This window comes from Melanerpes formicivorus, unplaced genomic scaffold, assembly GCF_026170545.1.
Source record: "Melanerpes formicivorus ecotype bairdi unplaced genomic scaffold, bMelFor1.0.p_v2 SCAF_125, whole genome shotgun sequence".
NCBI lineage: Eukaryota > Metazoa > Chordata > Aves > Piciformes > Picidae > Melanerpes > Melanerpes formicivorus.
In genome coordinates, this window is record NW_027142477.1 from 584,322 (window position 1) to 605,870 (window position 21,549).

Sequence of the window (21,549 nt, forward strand, 5' to 3'; positions counted from 1 at the left end):
ATTTACTGCTGATGGACTCAATCCCCTCATCCAGATCATCAATAAAGATATTGAACACGCTGGGGCCCAGCACTGCTCCCTGGGGCACACCACTGGTGCCTGGCTGCCAGCTGGCTGTGGCACCATTCACCACCACTCTCTGGGCTCAGCCTCCAGCCAGTTCCTAACCCAGCTCAGAGAGCTGCTGTCCAAGCCAGGGGCTGACAGCTTGGCCAGGAGTTTGCTGTGGGGGATGGTGGCAAAGGTCTTGCTGCAGTCCAGGCAGACTCCATCCACAGCCTGCCCCACATCCACCAGGCAGTCACCTGATCACAGAAAGAGACTTTGGGCAGTTTCGAGGCCTCCTGAGCTGTTCAACGCCCTTCCAAACCACTGGGAAATGTTTCAAACTGCCTGGAAACAAAACACCAAAATCTCTTCAGAACTATTCAAAGCTCTGCAGAAGTTACCAAACTCTCTCCAGGGCTGTGAAAACTAACTGGGGAGAGATTTCCATTGCTATCTGAGCTGCTTTCAGCCTTTAGCACCCTTGGCAAAGGCTGAAACAGGCTTCAAGCTGCATTAGAAATCATCAACATCTCTCTGAACTCCTTAAAGGCACCAAAACAAAATCATTAAAATCTTTTCCAACCTCCCAGAAGTTCCTAACAGCACCCAAAGAGCCTTAGAAATCTCTCTGCTAAGATCCTTGGGGAGGTTTGAAGGACGTTTTGTGTTCCCAAAACTCTTCAAGTCTGCCTGAAAAATCATCCAAACATCTTCAGAACTCCGCCAAAACATCTTCAGAAGTCACAAAACCCCTTCAGAAGTGCTCAGAAACTCAGCTGGGGTGCAGAGAGCCCTGGGGCTGGGATCAGAACCCCCTGGGGCTGAGGGTTTTGCCCTGGGCTGGGGGTTGGGGAGGGGTCTGTGGGGCTGTCTATGGGGTTAGGAGGCCAGGAGGATTCCTGGGGTTGGGGGAGAGTTTGTGGGGTTGGGCATCAGTGGGCCTGGATGAACCTCTGGGGGAGCTCAGGGGGAAGCTCCTGGGGCTTGGCTTGGGAGCTGCTGGGGCTCTGTTGGGGGTGCCTGTGGGGTACAGCAGAACTCTGTGAGGTTATGGGATGGGGGCTGGGCAGATATAGGGGGGGCTGTAGGTTTCTGGGGAGGTTTGTGGGGTTAGGGGTGGTCTGGGGGGTCTGGTGGGGGCTGTGGGATTGGATCCCTTGGGGCTGAGGGTTGCAATCAGGATCCTTTGGGGCTCAAGGGGGGAAAACTGTGGCTGGGATTGGAATCCACTGGGCCTGGGAGAGGGTGTGGGAGGTTCTGGGGGTATGGAGTATTTGGGGGTTTGATGGGGCCTGGCTGACCCTGGCACACTGGGTATGGCAGGAGCCACCTGGGCACCACAGGCCCTGATGGGTGCCCAGCTGTGCCCCCACCCAACAGCAGCTGCAGGAGGGGCTAGGGTGGATCCTCCCCCTCCAGCCAGGACAAGAAAAGACTCAAGGCCATGGGGATGAAGCTGAAGCAGAAGCTGGCAGCCAGCAAACACAGTCTGGGCGGGACTGGGAGGGTGGTTCTGGGCAGGGGGGCTGTGGGTTTGGGGTGATTCTGACACCTCCTTAACCTCTCTGCCCAGCTCTGCAGAAGGCCCAGCACCAGGGGCAGGCACTGTGCTGCCAGCCCAGGGGCTGAGGCAGGAGCACCCCTGGCTGTTGGCCCAGCACAGCCAGCTGCAGGCACTGGCAGTCTGGGGGTGATAAAGGCCTGAATCCCCAAAACAGCCTCCCCCAACTCCCTGTGCCCCCCCAGGCAGCCCACACTGGACCCTGCCACAAGCAGGAGGAGCCAAGGCCCAGCCCAAAATGCCCTCAGGGCATTATAGCTGTGTAATTTAAAACAGACTCCAGTGAGCAGTGGCTGTGGCACCACTTAACCCCAGATAGTCAATAAATAACCCTGAGACAAAGAGCTGCTGCTGCTGAAATTCACTCTGCAGCTCCAACGTGACACAGAGCTTTGTGCTGCCTCTGTAGAGATTTGCTGATGAATCTATTTTGGTACTGATAAAAAACCCTCCAGACCCAGCCCACAGCTCCAGCAACACAACAAGGCCTGGAAGGCTCTCCTACACTCCACAGCTCTCAGCCACACGGGATGGGGACAGGGACAGACCCCTCCCACAACAGCACCCACCAACCCCCAAAGCCTCTGCCCTACCCCACAGGCACACACCACCCCCACAGCTACCACACACTGCCCACAGCCACACACAGCTCCCCACAACCGCACCCACCCCCTCTCAGCACCCCACCACTCCCCACCCCAAGCCTCCCCACCCCTCCCCACACCACAGCCACACACAGCCTCCCCCAGCACCACCAGCTCCTACCACACAAACCCTACACCAACCCTAAGCACCCCGCTGCACCCCGACCGCCCGACCGGACCCCACAGCCCCCAACACCTCCCCCCAACACCCCACACACCCCTCCCCAGCTCCACCACACCACCCGCAGCCCATTCCCAGCCCCTCCTCAGCCCCACACATTCCCTCACCCCACACAAAGGCCACGCACAGCACCAGGCCGACTGAGAGCTCAGCGCACACCAAGCTGCCGACCGCCGGCGCCGCCAGGCTGCTGCCGAGCACAGAGCGCTGCGAGGGAGGCCCCGCCCCGGACCCCCGCCTCAGGCACCCTCTCTGGACAGAGACACCCTCCCACCACCCCCATGGCCTCCTACGCACCCCCTCCAACAGCTCAACCTCCTTGGGGGCACCAGAGCTGCACACAGCACTGCTGCTGGCAGCACAAAAACCACTGCAGCAAAAGCCTCAAGCTGAGCTCAGCTGCCAAAAACAAAGGGAGCTGAACTTGGGCACAAGAGAAAGGACCAACCTGAGCCAAGGCACTGATCCAACACCCAAGGCTGCACAAAACAACCAGTAACAGCCTCAAGCAACAGCAGACCTGGAGCTGGGCTGCAAAGCTCTGCAGAAGAAAACCACTCCAGAAGGGCTCCAGGGATTGCAAAGCCCAGGCTCTCACTCTCCTCCTGCAGAAGGAAAGGTTGACTTGGCCAAAGGAAGCCAAACACTTCCCCACACCAATCCATGCACACCACCTGACTTTCAACCTCCTTCAAGCCCTTTGCTGGCAGCAGCACTTCCTCAGCCCACAGCTCCAGCAACACCACAAGGCCTTGAAGGCTCTCCTGCACTCCACAGCTCTCAGCCACACCCAGACACCTTTCCCACCCACAAGCCAAGAAGCTTCCTGCTCACCACTTCTCTTTCCAGCTCTCACCTCCCTCTAGCCCTCTGAGGACACCACAAACTAACCCCAAAAGTCCCCACATGACAGCACTGCTTGCAAGAATCCCAGGCAATTCAAAGGGAAGGCTCTGAGCCCAGAGGCAAAACCCAAACCTTTGCCCTCTCCACAGGACTCTCTCTCATTTCCCATTCTTGCCAGCACCTCCAGCACCTGAGATTCATTTGCTCTGGGGCAGCTTCCTCACACAGCCACACAATTGCCTGGCCTGGAAAAGACCTCTCTGAGCATTGAGGCCAACTCTCAGCCCCAACACCACCAGGGACACCAAACCATGGCCCCATCTTCCTGGAACACCTCCAGCCATGGCCACTCCACTGCCTCCCTGGGCAGCCTCTTCCAGTCCCTGACAACTCTGGCACCAAACTAATTCCTCCTCCCCTCCAACCTAAGCCTCCCCTGGCACAATTTCAGGCCAGTTCCTCTTCTTCCAGCACCCGAGACTAGGCAGAAGAGCCCAACCCCCACCGCACTGCAGTCTCCTTGCAGGGCCAGGAGATCTCCCCTCAGCCTTCTCTTCTCCACACTAAACACCCCCAGCTCCCTCACCTGCTCCTCACCAGCCCTGCTCTCCAGACCCTTCACCACCTTTCCTGCCTTCCAGCAAGCACTTCTCCAGAGGCAGAGCAGCTGAAGCAGAGCAGTCTGCTTCTGACCATGCTTCCTGCCAGCAGAGCTGACAAAAGCTCTGCAGAGCTCTGAGCCTGCTGGCAGAGAGCAAAAGCTCCTCCTGCCCTGAGCCTTTTTGTGTTCAGGAGGCCTGCAGAGAAACTGAAAATCAGTCTGCAACCCCCCAGGGAATCTTTGTGCCTCAAGAGATTGCAGAGCACAGAGGCCTTGGATGCCTCCACCCCCCAGCACAGCCAAACCACCCCACAGCTGACACCAGCCCCAGGCTCTCCTAAGCTCAGGCTCAGCACAGCACCCACGCCTGACACCCCCACGGCACCCAGCACACAGCCTGCCCACAGCTCCCCCCCGTGCCTGGCCCTCAGCCCAGACGCTGCCCTTCAGCACAGCAGCTGCTGGGCAGCTGCCAGCACAAAGCCTCCAAAGCCCCAGGGCTCCCCCACACCCCCCCCCAGCAGCCTCTGCTGCAATCCAGCCCCCACGCTGCTCACCACCTCTCCTGGGCACAGCAGCCCCCACAGCGCCGCTGCCAGCTCAGCTCTGCTGCCAGGGCTGCAGGGTGCAGAGGGGGACAGGGACACAGGGCCAGGGACAGCCCCTGCAGCCCACCAATGGCGCCGGCTGCAACACAGCAGCAGCCAAAGGGGGCCTGCAGCTGCCCCGAGCAGGGGGAGGCAGCAGCACAGCAGCACCAGGAACCCCCAAACACAGACACCCCCACCCCACCCACAGACCCACAACCGCACACACCCCTCTCACAACACCACAGACCCCCAACGACCCTGCACACCTCTGCCCTACCCCACACACACCCCCCAGACACACACCACCCCCAACACCACACCCCCACAGCTCCCCACAGCCACACACAGCTCCCCACAACCGCACCCACCCCCTCTCAGCACCCCACCACTCCCCACCCCAAGCCTCCCCACCCCTCCCCACACCACAGCCACACACAGCCTCCCCCAGCACCACCAGCTCCTACCACACAAACCCTACACCAACCCTAAGCACCCCGCTGCACCCCGACCGCCCGACCGGACCCCACACCCCCCAACACCTCCCCCCAAAACCCCACACACCCCTTCCCAGCTCCACCACACCACCCGCAGCCCACTCCCAGCCCCCCTCAGCCCCACACATTCCCTCACCCCACCTGCAGCCCACACAAAGGCCACGCACAGCACCAGGCCGACCGAGAGCTCAGCGCACACCAAGCTGCCGACCGCCGGCGCCGCCAGGCTGCTGCCGAGCACAGAGCGCTGCGAGGGAGGCCCCGCCCCGCCCCCTCCGCCTCACGCGCCCACGTGGCACCGGCAGCACCAGCAGGGCTGGGGCCGCAAAGGAAGTCCCGCCCACGGCCGGGCAGCCCCAGCCAATCAGAGAGGGGCCGGCGGCGCGGCAGCTCCTCCCCCTGGGCGCTGCCGAGGCACAGCCAGGAGCTGCCGCTGCCGGCCGCGGCCGCCATTGGTGCTGCCCCGTGGGGAGCGGCAGCGGGGCCGGAGGGCGGGAGAAGGGCCGGAGGTGCTGGCGGGCGAGCGGCAGCTGCCGGCTGCTGAGCTGCGGCGGGGCGGGAGGGGCTGAGGGGGCCGGGGAGCGCTGAGGGCGGCGGCGGCGGAGCGGGGAAGGGGTTGGCTGCGTAGGGCTGCTGGGGGAGTTGGGGGTCGGGAGGGGCGTGGGGGCAGGGGGCTCCCAACCACGCCTCCAAGTCACAACAGGGAACCGCCCCTGCCACCCGCGGGCACCATTGTGGCTGCCTCCTGGCCAGAAGCCGCGGAGCGCTGGAGCAGTGCCTGGGCTGCGCGCGGACATGGCTGTCGCGACAGAGCTGCGGCGGGGCGGGAGGGGCCGAGGGGGTCGGGGAGCGCCGGGAGCAGCGGAGCGGAGCCGGGCAGGCTCTCGGCGGCCCCGGGGCACGGCAGAGCCGAGGCCGTTCGGCTGCTGGGCCCCAGGGCTGCCCCGGGGCACGCTGGGAGCTCCGCGCGGGGCATGCCGGGAGGTGCAGCTCCCAGCCAGGGCGGCGCAGTCTGCGCTGAGCTGCGCTGCGGGGGCAGGGCTGGGGCACAGCAGCTGCGGAGCAGCTCTGACCCGGGAGCAGCGCAGAGCTCCGGGGAGGGCTGGCTGAGCTCCGAAAGGTTTCACAAAGGTTTCCTGGAGCTCCGGAGAGCTTTTGAGGATGTTTTGCTGAGGATTCTCTGCAGGGTTGAGAACCTAAAACATCCTCCCAGCCTCTCCCAAACTCTTGCAAAGAGATTTCGATGCCTCCCGAGGGGGCTTGGGGCAGTTCCAGGGGATCTGAACGGCTCTGGAAGAGCTTTTTCTGACCTTCCAGCGTTTCAAGCAGTTTCAAGTATTTTAATCTCTCATGCTTATTGGAGATATTTTGACCATTTTCAGGGTTTTTTAATGATGGTTTGAGGTGTTTTGATCATGTTTAGGTTCTAGAGCACGGGACATGCACACAAACACACAGGGACGAGGTTGTAGAGCAGGGGATGTGCACAAACACACAGGGACCAGGCTGTAGAGCAGGGGGCATGCACACAAACACACAGGGACCAGGTTGTAGAGCAGGGGACATGCACACAAACACACAGGGAGCAGGTTGTAGAGCAGGGGACATGCACACAAACACACAGGGAGCAGGTTGTAGAGCAGGGGCATGCACACAAACACACAGGGAGCAGGTTGTAGAGCAGGGGGCATGCACACAAACACACAGGGACTGGGTTCTAGAGCAGGGGATGTGCACACAAACACAGGGAGCAGGTTCTACAGGAGGGTTTCCAGACCCAGTTAGAGCTTTCAGCTGCACAACTCTCCTGACACCCACTCAAGGCTCCCAGATCTTCCTAACCAAAGCCCTTTCCTTTCTCACAAAGCTACTTCTCCCTCCAAGCTACTTCCTACTCTTCCTCAAACCACTCGAAGCCCTGCAGCCTCATCACTCAAGTCACAAACATCACTTTGCTCTATACCAGACACCTATCACTTAGCCTTGACATCCAATTTCTCTGCAATTCAGTACTTTCAAGCCTCTCCTTTCAGTCCTGCTTTGAGCATTTGTTCTGTGTCTGCTGTCAGTTTTTCTCCCTGCCTATGCCTGCAGCCTCTGGCTTTCCCCACAAGGGAAAGCAGAATTTGCACCTCCTGCTCCTGCTAAAGCTTTTCAAAACACCAGACTCTGTCACATAGATCAGAACTCTGCCTTGGCAAGCAGGGAAGAAATTCATACTGAAGGGAAAATTCTAGCCATGGTAAGTTCTAGGTGGTGAAGTTTTGAATTCTTTGTGCATACCTTTTCCAAACTGCCACTGGTTGCCTTAAGCTGAACTGACAGTGGAGAAGCAACAGGACAGAGTGCAGCTCCTATTGCAGTGGAGGCCACTGCCCTTCAAACATTGCCAACCACTAAGACAGCTCCTATCACAGCCCCCTTGGTGGTCACAGTCAAAGCTGTGGCATCAGTCCTATTCAATATCTTTATTGATGATTTGGAGGAGGGGACTGAGTCCATCAGCAGTAAATGTACAGCTGACAGCAAGCTGGGGGCAGGAGGTGATCTCTTAGAGTGTAGAAGTGCTCTGCAGAGGGACCTTGCCAGGCTGGACAGATGGGCAGAGTCCAACAGGACAGCAGTGAACAAATCCAAGTGCCAGGTGCTGCACTTTGGCCACAACAACCCCAGGCAGTGCTACAGGCTGGGGTCAGAGTGGCTGAGAGCAGCCAAGCAGAAAGAGACCTGGGGGTAGTGGTGAACAGCAGCTGAACAGGAGCCAGCAGTGTGCCCAGGGGGCCAAGAAGGCCAAGGGCATCCTGGCCTGCATCAGGAAGAGTGTGGCCAGAGGAGCAGGGAAGTCCTTGTGCCCTGTGCTCAGCACTGCTCAGGCCACACCTTGAGTCCTGTGTCCAGTTCTGGGCTCCTCAGGTCAAGAAGGACATTGAGAGACTTGAAGGTGTCCAGAGAAGGGCAAGGAGGCTGGGGAGGGGTCTGGAGCACAGCCCTGTGAGGAGAGGCTGAGGGAGCTGGGGTTGCTTAGCCTGGAGAAGAGGAGGCTCAGGGGAGACCTTCTTGCTCTCTGCAACTCCCTGCAGGGAGGTTGTAGCCAGGTGGGGGTTGGTGTCTTCTGCCAGGCAGCCAGCAGCAGAACAAGAGGACACAGTCTCAGGCTGTGCCAGGGGAGGTTTAAGCTGCAGGTGATGAGAAAGTTCTTCCCAGCAGGAGGAATTGGTCACTGGGATGTGCTGCCCAGGGAGGTGGTGGAGTCACCATCCCTGGAGGTGTTTGAAAAGGGACTGGATGTGGCACTTGGAGCCATGGTTTAGTTAGTCAGGTGTTGGGTGACAGGTTGGACTTAATGATCTCTGAGGTCTTTTCCAACCTTATTGATTCTATGATCAATTAAGCCATTCAGAAGTGGCCTGATGGTGGCACAGGAAGGTTATGAAGCAAAGCAGCTAAAACCTCTGCTCTCTTGCACCACTTTTAGCAGCAGAATTAAGGGAGAGATGTTTGAACTCACAATGACCCTTTCTGGCTGCAAACAGAGCAGTGGCACTTTCAAGGGAAGAGTCAACTTCCTGGAGGCCAGGTGCCTGTTAGGTTTGTGCTCAGGTCTCTGTAATGTGGACAAGGAGGAACATGGGGTGATGGCACACATTAGGAGGTCATTTAGGTCACCCTCATGCAGCTGCTGGGGATACCCAATCAGTAAGCCAGGACAGTCAAAAATGCTTTGCAGACCAAAACAAAGAGCTAAGCCACTGAGAGAGAATGCTGGAATGATAAAAAGCAGCTTCAGAGAAGGAGGACACAGGACAGGGAGCAAATCCTACATACTCAAGAGGTGGAGCTGGATGGAGAGACAAAGCTTAGCTGCTGGCTCCCAAAGGCTACAAAAGGCACATTTGATGCTGCCTTAATGGACACCAGCATAAGAAGAAACCTAGAGAAGCTGGGGAGGACTTGACAACTGGTGCTCCACAGCCACCAAAAAGGAACTGAAACCCTTTTTGGTTTCAAACAACAGCACCTCCCTGTCCTACAACATCTGGCACCCAACTGAAGTGCTGTGGCTCACTGCTGTCAAGAGGGAAGGAACAGAAGCAAGCCTGCCCAGACCTGAGCTGCTGTTGAAATCAGGTTCATGGACCAATGGCTGGAGTTCCCTCTAGGCAGGGACTGGGAGACTGAAGAAGAGGAGCAGTGGAAAACCCAATTCCTACAAACACAGCACAGGCTACATGAACACTCAGCACACAGATGCAGTTTTCAGCTTGAAACCAAATCTCATACAGGAACAAACCCAAACCCATTGGCATAGGTAATAAGAACTAACAGCCCCAAGGAAAGAGAAGAAGTGGAGATGGGAAGTCAGTGTTGCTCCAAGAGGCCAGCTCCAGCAAGATATCCAAATGATTGTTAGGCAGCATCAGACTCAACCAGCAGTGGAAACAAGCCCAACCCCGGGGACACTGCAAAGGGAGCTAGGAAATAGTTCTGTGGGCTCACAGCAATTTCTAGACAAAGACCCTGGACAAAAGGCACAGGAAATGACCTTGCTGCTGGTGCAAAACAACCAACAACCCAACCCAGACTCCTCATCCTCTGATGCAGCAGCATTGACACCAGAGACTCACTTTGGACAGCAACTCAAAACAGCTGGCTAGGGGAACTGTGAGCAGCTGCACATCTTCTCCTGGAGTGTTAAAGGAAGCTCAAACTGCAGCCAGCAGGAGCAAAAGAATACCAGCCCCAGCCCCTGGCATTTGCCAACAGCACAGCAAGAAACAAAACCTCTGCCTCCCAAATCTCACCCAGAACACCAAAGACAAACCAACAACACACCCAAACCCCCAGCAGTTCAGGGAGGAACTGACAAACTGATGTAGCACATCCATAGCTAGATCAGACCTGACACCGTGCATGTGTGAGCATCCCTCTGGAGCCCTGCTGGGAACTGTTCCTAGGCGGGAGGCAGGGAAGGGAACTGGATTTTGGCAGTGCTCTGCTATGTAAAACAGACTCCAGTGAGCAGTGGCTGTGGCACCACTTACACCCCCCAGACAGTCCATAAATAAGCCTGAGACAAGTAGGTGCTGCTGCTGAAATTCACTCTGCAGCTCCCGCTTGCTGACGCAGAGCTTTGTGCTGCCTCTCTAGAGACCTGGTGCTGAATCTATGATGGTACTAACAAAACCCCTCCAAAACCCAGCCCAAAATGCCCCCAGGGACACCACAGCAGCAGCCGGAGAGCTCAAAGTGCCTCCCTGGGACCCTCAGTTACCTCCCTGCAGCCCAAAGCTATCCCAAAGGAACCAACAATGGCCCCCAAGGAGTCCCCAGGTGGAGCTGAGAGAGAAGAGGAGGGAGCTAAAACGTTGCTGCCGCCAGCAGTTTTCTTTGCCCCAAGCCAGGAAGGGTCCAGAGCGCTGCTGCCATGGCCCTGCTGCTCAGAGTCCCTCCAGAGCCCCCAGTCCTGGGTCCCTTGGGGGTTCTGGGGGCATCCTTTCCCCCAGCCCCCCCCCCCGAACCCTGCAGCAGCCCAACGGAGCCCCCTGCCCCCCACGCCCCTCCCGACCCCCAACTCCCCCAGCAGCCCCACGCAGCCAACCCCTTCCCCGCTCCGCCGCCGCCGCCCTCAGCGCTCCCCGGCCCCCTCAGCCCCTCCCGCCCCGCCGCAGCTCAGCAGCCGGCAGCTGCCGCTCGCCCGCCAGCACCTCCGGCCCTTCTCCCGCGCTCCGGCCCCGCTGCCGCTCCCCACGGGGCAGCACCAATGGCGGCCGCGGCCGGCAGCGGCAGCTCCTGGCTGTGCCTCGGCAGCGCCCAGGGGGAGGAGCTGCCGCGCCGCCGGCCCCTCTCTGATTGGCTGGGGCTGCCCGGCCGTGGGCGGGACTTCCTTTGCGGCCCCAGCCCTGCTGGCGCTGCCGGTGCCACGTGGGCGTGTGAGGCGGAGGGGGCGGAGGGGGCGGAGGGGGCGGAGAGGGCGGAGGGGGCGGAGGGGGCGGAGGGGGCGGAGGGGGCGGAGGGGGCGGAGGGGGCGGGGCGGGGCCTCCCTCGCAGCGCTCTGTGCTCGGCAGCAGCCTGGCGGCGCCGGCGGTCGGCAGCTTGGTGTGCGCTGAGCTCTCGGTCGGCCTGGTGCTGTGCGTGGCCTTTGTGTGGGCTGCAGGTGGGGTGAGGGAATGTGTGGGGCTGAGGAGGGGCTGTCGAGGGGGGGCTGGGAGTGTGCTGCGGGTGGTGTGGTGGAGCTGGGGAGGGGTGTGTGGGGTTCTGGGGGGAGGTGTTGGGGGGTGTGGGGTCCGGTCGGGCGGTCGGGGTGCAGCGGGGTGCTTAGGGTTGGTGTAGGGTTTGTGTGGTAGGAGCTGGTGGTGCTGGGGGAGGCTGTGTGTGGCTGTGGTGTGGGGAGGGGTGGGGAGGCTTGGGGTGGGGAGTGGTGGGGTGCTGAGAGGGGGTGGGTGCGGTTGTGGGGAGCTGTGTGTGGCTGTGGGCAGTGTGTGGGGAGCTGTGGGGGTGTGGTGTTGGGGGTGGTGTGTGTCTGGGGGGTGTGTGTGGGGTAGGGCAGAGGTGTGCAGGGTCGTTGGGGGTCTGTGGTGTTGTGGGAGGGAGATGTGCTGAAGGGCAGCAGCTGGGCTGAGGGCCAGGCGCGGGGGGGAGCTGTGGGCAGGCTGTGTGCTGGGTGCCGTGGGGGTGTCAGGCGTGGGTGCTGTGCTGAGCCTGAGCTTAGGAGTGCCTGGGGCTGGTGTCAGCTGTGGGGCGGTTTGGCTGTGCTGGGGGTGGAGGCATCCAAGGTCCCTGTGCCCCCAGCCCCTTCCTGTGGGGCTCTGCTGTGCCCTTGTGCCAGGGGTGCCTCTGCCTGCCCTCGGGCACAGGGCTGTGTCCATCTCTCTGCAGGCCTCTCTGTGTCCCCCAGCTGGGCTCTGGCTTTTGTCTCTACCCTCAGGAAGCTAAGCCTCTGTGCCCAGTGTGCCCAGCTTGCCCCTATGGCCAGTGCCAGCTGGCAGTGGTGGCATCCCCCAGCCAAGCGTGGTGGGTGCCCAGCAGCACCTTGGCAGCCTGGATGGGAGCCTGGGGTGGTGCTGAGCTCTCTGCTGGTCGTTCTCTGCCCTCTCTTTGCCTTCTGTCCTCAGCTGCTCTCAGCCCTGCACAAGCTGCAGGACACCTCCTTGAGTGCTGCCCTTGCTGGGGGGGTGCAAGGCAGAGTGCAGGGGGGTCCAGCAGTGGCTTGGTGCTGGATTCAGCTTGGCTTGGCTGCAGGGCACCTCAGAGCCTGGCCTGGTCTGTGAGCCCAGGGCTTGGGGCTGGGGTGAGCTCATGGGCAGGAGCCCCCATTTGGGGAGAAAGGCTACTGGTGAGAGGAGGCCAGGAGGTGGGGGGGGATACCCCCAGAGGAATGAGGTCCCCAACTTGGGGGCAATGGAGAAGTCCTTAGCCGGAGTGGGGAGGGAAGAAGAGGAGGCTCCCAAAATATTGCTGCCCCCCAAGTTGTCTTTGCCCCCAGGTCAGGCAGGGTCCCAAATGGCACTGCCATGGGCCCTGCCCCCCAGAATCCCTCTGCAGCCCCCCTCCCCCCAGTCCTGAGTCCCTTGGGGGGTGGAGGAGTCCTTTCTTGCTGCCTGGGTGTTGGGGCACTCTTGTTGGTTACTCTGGAATAGTTTTGGGGTGCATGGAGGTAACTGAGGGCCCCAGGGAGGCCTTTTGATCTCTCAGGCTGCTGCTGTGGTTTCCCTGGGGGCATTTTGTTTAGCACCTTGGCTCCTGCTTGTGGTAGGCTCCAGTGTGGGCTGCCTGGGGGGGGGCACAGGGAGTTGGGGGAGGCTGTTTGGAGGGTTCAGGGTGTTAGCCCCCCCCAGACTGCCAGTGCCTGCAGCTGGCTGTGCTGGGCCAGCAGCCAGGGGTGCTCCTGCCTCAGCCCTTGGGCTGGCAGCACAGTGCCTGCCCCTGGTGCTGGGCCTTCTGCAGAGCTGGGCAGAGAGGTTAAGGAGATGTCAGAATCACCCCAAACCCACAGCCCCCCTGCCCAGAACCACCCTCCCAGTCCCCCCCCCAGGCTGTGTTGGCTGTCTGCCAGCTTCTGCTTCAGCTTCATCCCCTTGGCCTTGAGTCTTTTCTTGTTCTGGCTGGAGGGGGAGGATCCACCCTAGCCCCTCCTGCAGCTGCTGTTGGGTGGGGGCACAGCTGGGGACCCATCAGGGCCTGTGGTGCCCAGGTGGCTCCTGCCATACCCAGTGTGCCAGGGTCAGCCAGGCCCCATCAAACCCCCAAATACTCCATGTCCCCAGAACCTCCCACACCCTCTCCCAGGCCCAGTGGATTCCAATCCCAGCCACAGTTTTCCCCCCATGAGCCCCAAAGGATCCTGATTGCAACCCTCAGAGCCCCCAGGAATCCAGCCCCCAGCAGACCCCCAGGCTCGGGAGCAGAGCAGGGCAGTGTCTGGGCAGGCCCCAGGGCATGCTGAGAGCCTTTCCCTGCTGGGCCCCAGGGCTGTGCAGGGCACTGCCAGGAGATGGAGTTCTCAGCCAGGGTGGTGCCGGCTTGGCTCCAGCTGCAGGGCAGGGCTGGGGCAAAGAGCTCCTCCAAGTCTCTTCCCAGTGAGGGTTTGAGAGTTTTTAAGGGATTTGGAGGAGTTTTGCAAAGTTTTCCAGAGGCTTTGAGGAAATGTGAAGAGGTTTGGATGATTTTTCAGGGATATTGGAGAAGAAAAAGTATGTTTATTAATTTGGAAGGGCAGTTCTCACTGCAGGTACCTGATGCAGTCCATAACAGCACAAAAAGTGCCAGGTAACCCCAGACTTGGAGATATCCTGGTGTAATGGGTTGGGGCAAACCCCCCTCCCCACCATGGGCAGGAATAACGACTCAGACAAAGGGATTGCAAAAGTGATGGAAAGTTAAATAGAGAGCAGTGAGTGCGTGCAGAGAGCTAGGAACAGTGACAAGAGAGACCCCAAAACAGACCCAGAGAGATCCCATCCCCACCTGAGGGTGCACCCAAAACCCCCAGGGCTCCTCCTTCCCCCCCCCCCCCCACTGCTAGGCTAGTCTCAGCTGGCCAGATCTGAGACTGCCCATCCCCCCCTGCCCTTGGGCCTAACCAGGCCCATGGCTGGGATATCTCTCCCCCAGTTACCAGGTAGCGGAGAGGAAGGAAAGAGGAAGTGCCAGACCCCGCCGTGAAACTTATAGTGGTGCAAGGGATTATGGTAGAAATACCTAATTTCCTGTGTCCACCCCCTGGGCTGGACTTCTGGACACAGGAAACACCCCTGTAGCAGAGGGCATCCAGCCCAAACTACAACATCCTGGGAAGAGGATATCTGCAGAATTAAAGACCAATAATAATCTGCCAGGCAAATACCTGAGAGTTTACACTTTCATGGAGGCTTTGCTAACATTTCCCAGAATCACAGAAACATTCAGGTTGGAGGGGACCTCGGGATCACCAGGTCCAACCCAGGGCTCTGCTCTGCAGGGATCACCCCTAGACCGTGTCCCCAGGCACCACATCCAGACCACCTTGGAACATGTCCAGGCTTGGTGACTCAACCACCTTTCTGGGCAGCACCTTCCAATGCCTGATCACTCTTGCTGTGAAAATTTTCTTCCTAACGTCCAGTCTAAACCTACCTAGTCGTAGCTTTAGGCCATTCCCTCTTGTTCTGTCAATAATCACCTGGGAGAAGAGACCAGTGCCAGCCTGTCCACAACATCCTTTCAGGTAGTTGTAGACAGCATTGAGGTCTCTCCTTAGCTTTTCCAAACTAAACAGCCCCAGCTCCTTCAGTCCTTCTTCATAGAACTTATTTTCCAGGCCCTTCCCCAGCTTCGTTGCCTTCCTCTGCACCTGTTCTCGCACCTCCACATCTCTCCTGTATTGAGGTGCCCCAAATTTGAGTATGTTCTCAGTCAAATGGAAAAGAAAGAATAGCTCATCTGTGCCATGTGTCTCTTTCCCTGGCAAATTTCAGATCCTACTATCTAATACCTGGGAAGCACAGAGCTCCTAAAAAGTTGTCAACACTTTTTACTATGGTGAAAATATAAAATCTCTTCATTGCTTCATAACACTGTTGAAACATTTTGATGGCTAGACAGCTCATACCAAGTCACTCAAAACAGAAAAATTCAGCCTAAATTGGTTTGATGTTGGTGAAGTTGTAAACAGTGGGCAAATGGAGGCATCTGGTGAATGTTTCTGTACCATCCTAGGTGATTGGTGCCATGGTTTAGTTGATTAGATGGTGTTGAGTGATGGGTTAGACTTGATGATCTCAAAGGTCTCTTCCAACCTGGTCCATTCCATACATAAAAGGATGACTTTTCTGTGCATTAGTGGGTTTTGGCAGCTTTCCTGGGCAATGCAAACTCTAGCCATGCTGTGCTTAGGGAATTTTGTTTTAGTGTAGAGTTGGGGCTGTCATGTCATTTCCCTGTGTCCTAAATTCTCGGGAAACTCATGTCCTCCTTTGGCTATCTGAAAGGCCTTTATTTTTCCCTGTTGCCCTGAAGTGATGATAGCCAGTAGCAAAGTAGGTGGGAAGGCACAGACCATACGAGGGAAAGTATTAGATATGAATGATTGAGTCACCAACCCTGGAGGTGTTTGGATGTGGTGCTTGGGGCTGTGGTTTGGGGGTGAGCTTTGTGGAGTAGGATTGTTGGTTGAACTTGGTGATCCTGAGGGTCTTTTCCAACCTGTATGTTTATGTGATTTCTGTTGTATTGGAGGAGCTTTGAGAAGCCCAAAAGTGATTAAAGTCTCTGCATCAACCTTAGAGAAGAGATTTGAATGCAGCTTCAGGTGGTTGGAGGAAGCTCTGAGAGTTGTGAAAGCTTTTAATGAGTTTGTAGGGGGCTGGGAGAGTTTTCAAGAGCTGTTGGTGATTTTGAAGGCAGTTTGAAACCTCTTGAAGTGGTTTTGGAGACTGCCAAGCAGAGCAATTAGCCTCGAGCCTCCCTGAGATCTCTCCAGAGTTAGTTGCTGTGAGTTGTGAAGAGTTTGTCAGAGGTTTTTGTGAGGTTCCCAGAGGTTTTGAGCAGTTCTGAAGGGATTGCTTGGCTTTTGAGTGCTACAGAGAAATAGCCAAGCTCAGCAGCCCAGAGTGCTCAGCTGCATTCTGGACTCCTTTATGAGCAGTGCTAGGCACAGAGGGAAGATTTTCTGCTGCCCTCTTGTGCCTGCACACAGCTTGTCCACAGTTACTGCACACTGAGCTGCTCCACACTCCTGCTGCTTCCTCTGAATTTTGTGCTCATTTCAGGCCTTTAAGGAAAGTCACAAAGCTGCAGTCCTGCAGGGGCTGGGCAGGGCAGGAGGTGGAGCCGGGGAGCTGTGATTTTGTGACTCAGTCTCCAGAATTCTGCTGTCTCTGTAAGCTGGCAGCAAGGCCACCTCGGTCTCTTGTCTCCCTCCTTTGGCTCTCCACAGGGAGTCCTTCCCTGGTCCCGATGCGGGAGGAGGCTTCTTTGTGGCCTGCAGAGGCCTGACCAGTTTGTACTGCGCAGTCTCAGCCTGCTTAGGCCTGATGGAAGGGAGGCAATGTGGGGGGAGGAAAGGAGCACTGGGGCCTGTGCTTTAGTGTGGCTGGGGGAAGGTTTCTGGGGTTTGTTCATGTACCCTGTGTGTGTGTTAGGTGTGAAGGATTCCTCTGCTCTGTGTTTTCCTGTAGATGTTTGATTCCAACTCTGCATTTCTCTTCCAATTCCACCAGAGCCTCTTCTTTTTACTTCCTTTGGAAGTCAACTTATTCTTCCTTAAGCCAAGACACATTTACATTTGGCTCCTCCTGTCCACCCCTGGCAGTGGCTTTGGCAGTGAGCTTGGGAGGCTCTTCCTTAGTTGCATTTTTCCTCTCCACCTCTGCTCTTTTGGTTGTTTTTGTCCTGTTGCTCTGCTCACTCCTGCAGGAAGAAGCTGAGCTGTCCCTGACCTGTTTCCTGTTATCTGTCCACGGTCTTAGATAAGCACTGCCTGCCCCTGAGCATTGCATTGGTGCTTGACAGCTTCCTTCCTGCAGGGCAAGCAGCCCTGGAGCCTCTAAGCACACCATGCAAGGTTCCTGTCTTGCCCTTTTTCAGTTCACAGATGAGAAGCACATCAGTGACTCCAAAGTGGTGATTGAAGACATTTTCCTGCCACACCTGAGGGTGTTTTTATACTCAGAAACAAGTGATGGGACATAAGGGCCAAGATACAACAGCTGCAGCTCTGCTAATGAAAGCATTTTAGCAAGGGCAGCTGCCTCCTTTAGACAGATGCCAGAAGGCTTTCATGCCAGTTTGGCACTTACAGGCACAACACTTCTTTGTTACCTGCCTGATCTCTCCAAGGGGACTTAGATTGTGCTGCTCCGATTCCCACACATCAGGATAGCTGATCAGCCTCTCCCTCACACCTCTTGGCTTCCATACATTGCTTTTTAGCTGCTGTAGTGCTGCTTCCCCCCTGCCCCACCCCCCCGGCGCGGCTGCCGTCATGCTGCTTCCCCCCCGCCTCGGCACAGCTCCCATCGTGCTGCTTCCCCCACCTCGGTCCGGCTCCTGTCCTGCTGCTTCCTCCCCTTGGTCCGGCTCCTATCGTGCTGCTTCCATCTATTTTTTTACTCTAGGTAAATCTCCAATTACTCTGGGGTACTGGCCCGTGGCAGGGGGTTTGGAACTAGATGATCCTTGAGGTCCCTTCCAACCCCAACTGTTCTATGAAGAACATTTTTAACACTGTTTGAAGCCTGTTGAAGCCTTTTTCTAGGGTCTTGAAGGCTAAAGCAGGGCAGAAACTGATGTAAATCTCTGCCCAATGAGTTTTCTGAGCTCTGAAGAGGTTTTCTTAACTCCTGCAGACTTTTGTTGGAGTCATGAAGAGATTCTGGAGATTTTTCAGACAGTTTTAAACATTTTTCAGTGTTTTTGAAGCGTGAAAAGAGCCTAGAGACTCCCCAAAATCTCTTTGAAATGAATTGGAAGAGTTCTGAACAGATGTGAATGACTTCTAAAGAGCTTTGAACAGTTTGGGAAGAGATTTGGATGACTTTTCAGGTGGTTGTGAGCCTTGTTAAGCATTTCTGAAAGGTGTTGAATGCTTCAAGTGGTCTGTGGGCAGGGCCAGGGAGGAGGCCTGTGGTCAGAGCAAGAGCTGCAGCCAAGGCCTGGGAGAAGCTGGCTGGCGGCAGATCTCTTGTGGTGCTGCCCTGCAGATTTCTATGTGCTAAGCAAGGAGCTGAGTCTGGCCTAAAGGCCTCCCATCTCCAGGAGCCCTGTCCATCTGCTGTGCCCCCAGCAAGGCCCAGTGTTGCTGTAGGGCCATGGGCTGTGCTGAACCATCCCCTGCAGGTCAGTCCTCTCCTCTGAGCCCTTTGCTCCTCTCTTGCAGGGTGTCTTGGTCCAGAGAGGGAAAGAGACTCAAGTTCTTTTTGAATATTCCTGTGTTGTGAAATTAGAGGCACAAACAAGGCCAAAATATCAACAGCTAGACTACATAAATAAAGTGGATGGATCAGAAGGGGAGAGAGAATAGAGAGGGAGAGAGAGAAGAGGAAAGGAATTATATTACCACACTACTCCCCCCCCAAGACAGTTTGAGTCTGTGGAGGAAAGGTGTTGCAGGAGATGTTGGGTCTGTAGAGAAAGGGTGCTGAGGCTTTGGCTGGAGAAGAGAGGTGGTCCTCTGGGCAGCCTCTTCAGCTCCATGAGTTGCAGCAGGTGGATCTTAGGACACGGAGAGAGGGTTCAGTCTGCTTCTTCCAGGCTCCACGGCCTCTTTTCTCTGGAGCAGCATTGTCCTGGGCTTTTCCTTCTCTCCTGCTTTCCTTCTCAGCAGCATGGTCCTTATTCTGTGTTTTCCTTCATCTCCGTTTTGATTCTGCTGAGCCAGTAGTGGCTCCAGTCTTTTATACAGATTTTTTGTCCTTGGGTATGTGTCCAAGTATTGTCCCTCAGGAATTCAGGGGCCAGGAAATCATCCTCAGGTAAGTATCCAGGTATCGTTTCCCAGGAAACCTTTCTGTGTATTCCTGTGTTTGGGCAGGGGTCTGGATGGAGGCGGGGGGGGGGCTCTGCCTCCTCCTTTTCCATCTACCTGTCCACACACTCATTACACATCAGGGAACAGGTGGTGAATCCATTGTCTCCCCATCTTCCCTTCCTGGGGTACCTGATGGCTGGAAATTATCTTGTCCTGAAGGCCTGATGCCTGGGTCCTTGGGCCATTGTTGTCAGGCCAGCTGTGGTCCAGTGAGCAATGTTATCTTTGCACCTTCCAAGAGTCCTTCCAGTGGCTCTGCCACACACATATCAGCTATTGTCTGGGCAAGCAGCAAGTGATTTTATCTTTGTTGAGTCACACCAGGAGAGACAAGCTTTTAGTCTCTCACACAGGGGTGGTGTCCTCTCTCCATCGCATCTCTGCTTCTGGGCTGGGCAATTGCAGAGTTTGCAGATCTGCCCTTTGGGACAGCCCAGCAAGTAAAGAACAGAGTGGGACAACACTGGGACCCCACTGACTCCAGTGGCACCTCCAAATTTCCACCGGAGCCTCCTATCCAGCACATTTCAGCCCTCGGGGGCTCTGAGTGACATCAGCTGTGGTGGGAGTCTGGGGCCCCTCAGGCAGGTGAGGATTGGTTGTGTGGGTCAGTGCAGCTGCCTCTGTTGTCTGAGCCGGGAGAGATTGAAGGAAAGAGCCTGGGCTGGGAACCACCCTGCCAGTGCTGCAGGGCTTGGGCACAGGGTGCTTGAGAGAGAACCATAAGTCTCCCAGGGTATCTCAGCACAGGTATTAGAAGTCTGTCTCCCAAACTCCTAGCCAAAAATTTGCTGTTGAAAGGTGTTGGCTGTTGGGGACTGTCATGACCCAGGCAGGATCTCAGGGTTTGAGCGCCTCAGCTCAGGTGCTTCCATCTTCCCTAGGACACAGCTATGACCTCTTCCCCCTCCAGCATGGCCTCACAGAAAGAGCCAGAAAGGAGCTGGGATGAGAAGAACCACCCAGAGAACAACATGAAGCGGCCAAATTGCAGCCCCAAGGAAGAGGAGGATGAAGAGGATATCATGGAGGGTGATGAGGAGGCTAATGGTGACGATGATGAGGAGGAGGAGGGTGGTGAGAATGAAAATGAGGAAGAAGATGAAGTCATAACAGCCCCCTCTGTACCACCCAAACAGCTGAATCAGTGCCCTGAGTGTGGGCAGAGTTTCCCACCTGGCTCAGAGCTGGTGAAGCACCACTGCCCCCTGCCTGGTACCCAGCCCTTCACCTGTGCTGACTGCAGCAAGAGCTTCAGCTGCCGCTCAGCCCTCACTCACCACTGTTGCACCCACAGCGGCAAGAAGCGCTTCACATGTGCTGACTGCAGCATAAGCTTCATCCAGAGGAGCTACTTCATCATCCACCGTCGCACCCACACTGGTGAGAAGCCCTTCACCTGCCACGACTGTGGCAAGAGCTTCAGCCAACGGAGCCATCTCACCCAACACCACCACAGCCACACGAGTGAGAAGTTCACCTGCCCTGACTGCGGCAAGAGATTCAAACGCAGCGACAGCCTCACTGTCCACCGTCGCATCCACACCGGAGAGAAGTTGTTCCCCTGTGCCGAGTGCGGCAAGAGCTTCACCTTGAGCACCAGACTCATCCAGCACCGTCTCATCCACAGCGGTGAGAGGCCGTATGTATGTGCCGCCTGCGGCAAGAGCTTCAGTGACAGCTCTACCCTCACCCAGCACCGTCGTCTGCACACTGGGGAGAAGCCCTTTACCTGTGCCGACTGCGGCAAGAGTTTCACCCAGAAGAGCCATCTCACCAAGCACCACCGCAGCCACACCAGAGTCCGGCCCACACGGAAGGGAGGCACAAATAGATCCACCCAGAATCTGTTGGAGTAGTCGTGATCCCCCTGAGAGCGCCTTTCTACCACCAAAATCATAGAATCATTCAGGGTTGGAAGGGACCACAAGGATCAGCTAGTTCCAACCCCCCTGCCATGGGCAGGGACACCCCACACTAGAGGCCAGAGCCTCATCCAGCCTGGGCTTAAAACACCTCCAGGGATGGGGCCTCAACCACCTCCCTGGACAACACATTCCAGGGCTTCACCACTCTCATGGAGAAGAACCTCCTCCTCCCCTCCAGCCTGAATCTCCCCACCTCCAGCTTCATTCCATTCCCCCTAGTCCTATCACTACCTGAGATCCTAAGTCCCTCCCCAGCTTTCCTGTATGTCCCCTTCAGATACTGGAAGGCCACAATGAGGTCAGCTCAGAGCCTTCTCCTCTCCAGCCTGCACAGCCCCAACTCCTTCAGTCTGTCCTCATAGGAGAGGTGCTCCAGCCCTCTGCTCATCCCTGTGGCCCTTCTCTGGACACCTTCCAGCACCTCCAGATCCCTCTTGCAATAGGGGCTCCAGAACTGGACACAGTACTCCAGGTGGGGTCTCCCCAGAGCTGAGCAGAGGGGGAGAATCACCTCCCTTGCCCTACTGGCCACACTTCTCTTGCTGCGGCCCAGGCTCTGATTGGCTTTCTGGGCTGCAAGTGCACACTGAGAGCTCCTGGTGAGCTTCTCCTCCCCCAGCACCCCCAAGTCTCTCTGCTCAGGGCTGCTTT

The 21,549-nt window shown here is 57.1% G+C and overlaps 3 protein-coding genes across 4 annotated transcripts in view; 2 read left to right on the forward strand and 1 right to left on the reverse strand.

Moving 5' to 3' along the window:
- Positions 1 to 4,633, reverse strand: part of LOC137456452 (zinc finger protein 420-like) — a 13,767-nt gene extending 9,134 nt beyond the window's left edge. The window contains exon 1 of one of the 2 annotated variants that reach the window (XM_068167906.1): positions 4,439 to 4,633. The gene's annotated coding sequence lies outside the window, so the exon portion shown is untranslated. Of the gene's footprint in view, positions 1 to 2,882; positions 2,967 to 4,438 lie in introns of those variants that run through there. The other variant, XM_068167905.1, reaches the window with a different exon arrangement.
- Positions 4,634 to 11,046: 6,413 nt separating this feature from the next.
- Positions 11,047 to 21,549, forward strand: part of LOC137456453 (zinc finger protein 135-like) — a 79,759-nt gene continuing 69,256 nt past the window's right edge. Inside the window, exon 1 of the mRNA XM_068167908.1 lies at positions 11,047 to 11,061. The gene's annotated coding sequence lies outside the window, so the exon portion shown is untranslated. The remainder of the gene's footprint in view (positions 11,062 to 21,549) is intronic.
- LOC137456456 (zinc finger protein OZF-like) lies at positions 11,085 to 21,288 on the forward strand. The gene is made up of 2 exons (XM_068167919.1): positions 11,085 to 11,119; positions 19,884 to 21,288. Exon 2 carries the CDS (start codon positions 19,885 to 19,887, stop codon positions 20,827 to 20,829), a length of 945 nt encoding a protein of 314 aa, XP_068024020.1. The 5' UTR covers positions 11,085 to 11,119; position 19,884; the 3' UTR covers positions 20,830 to 21,288.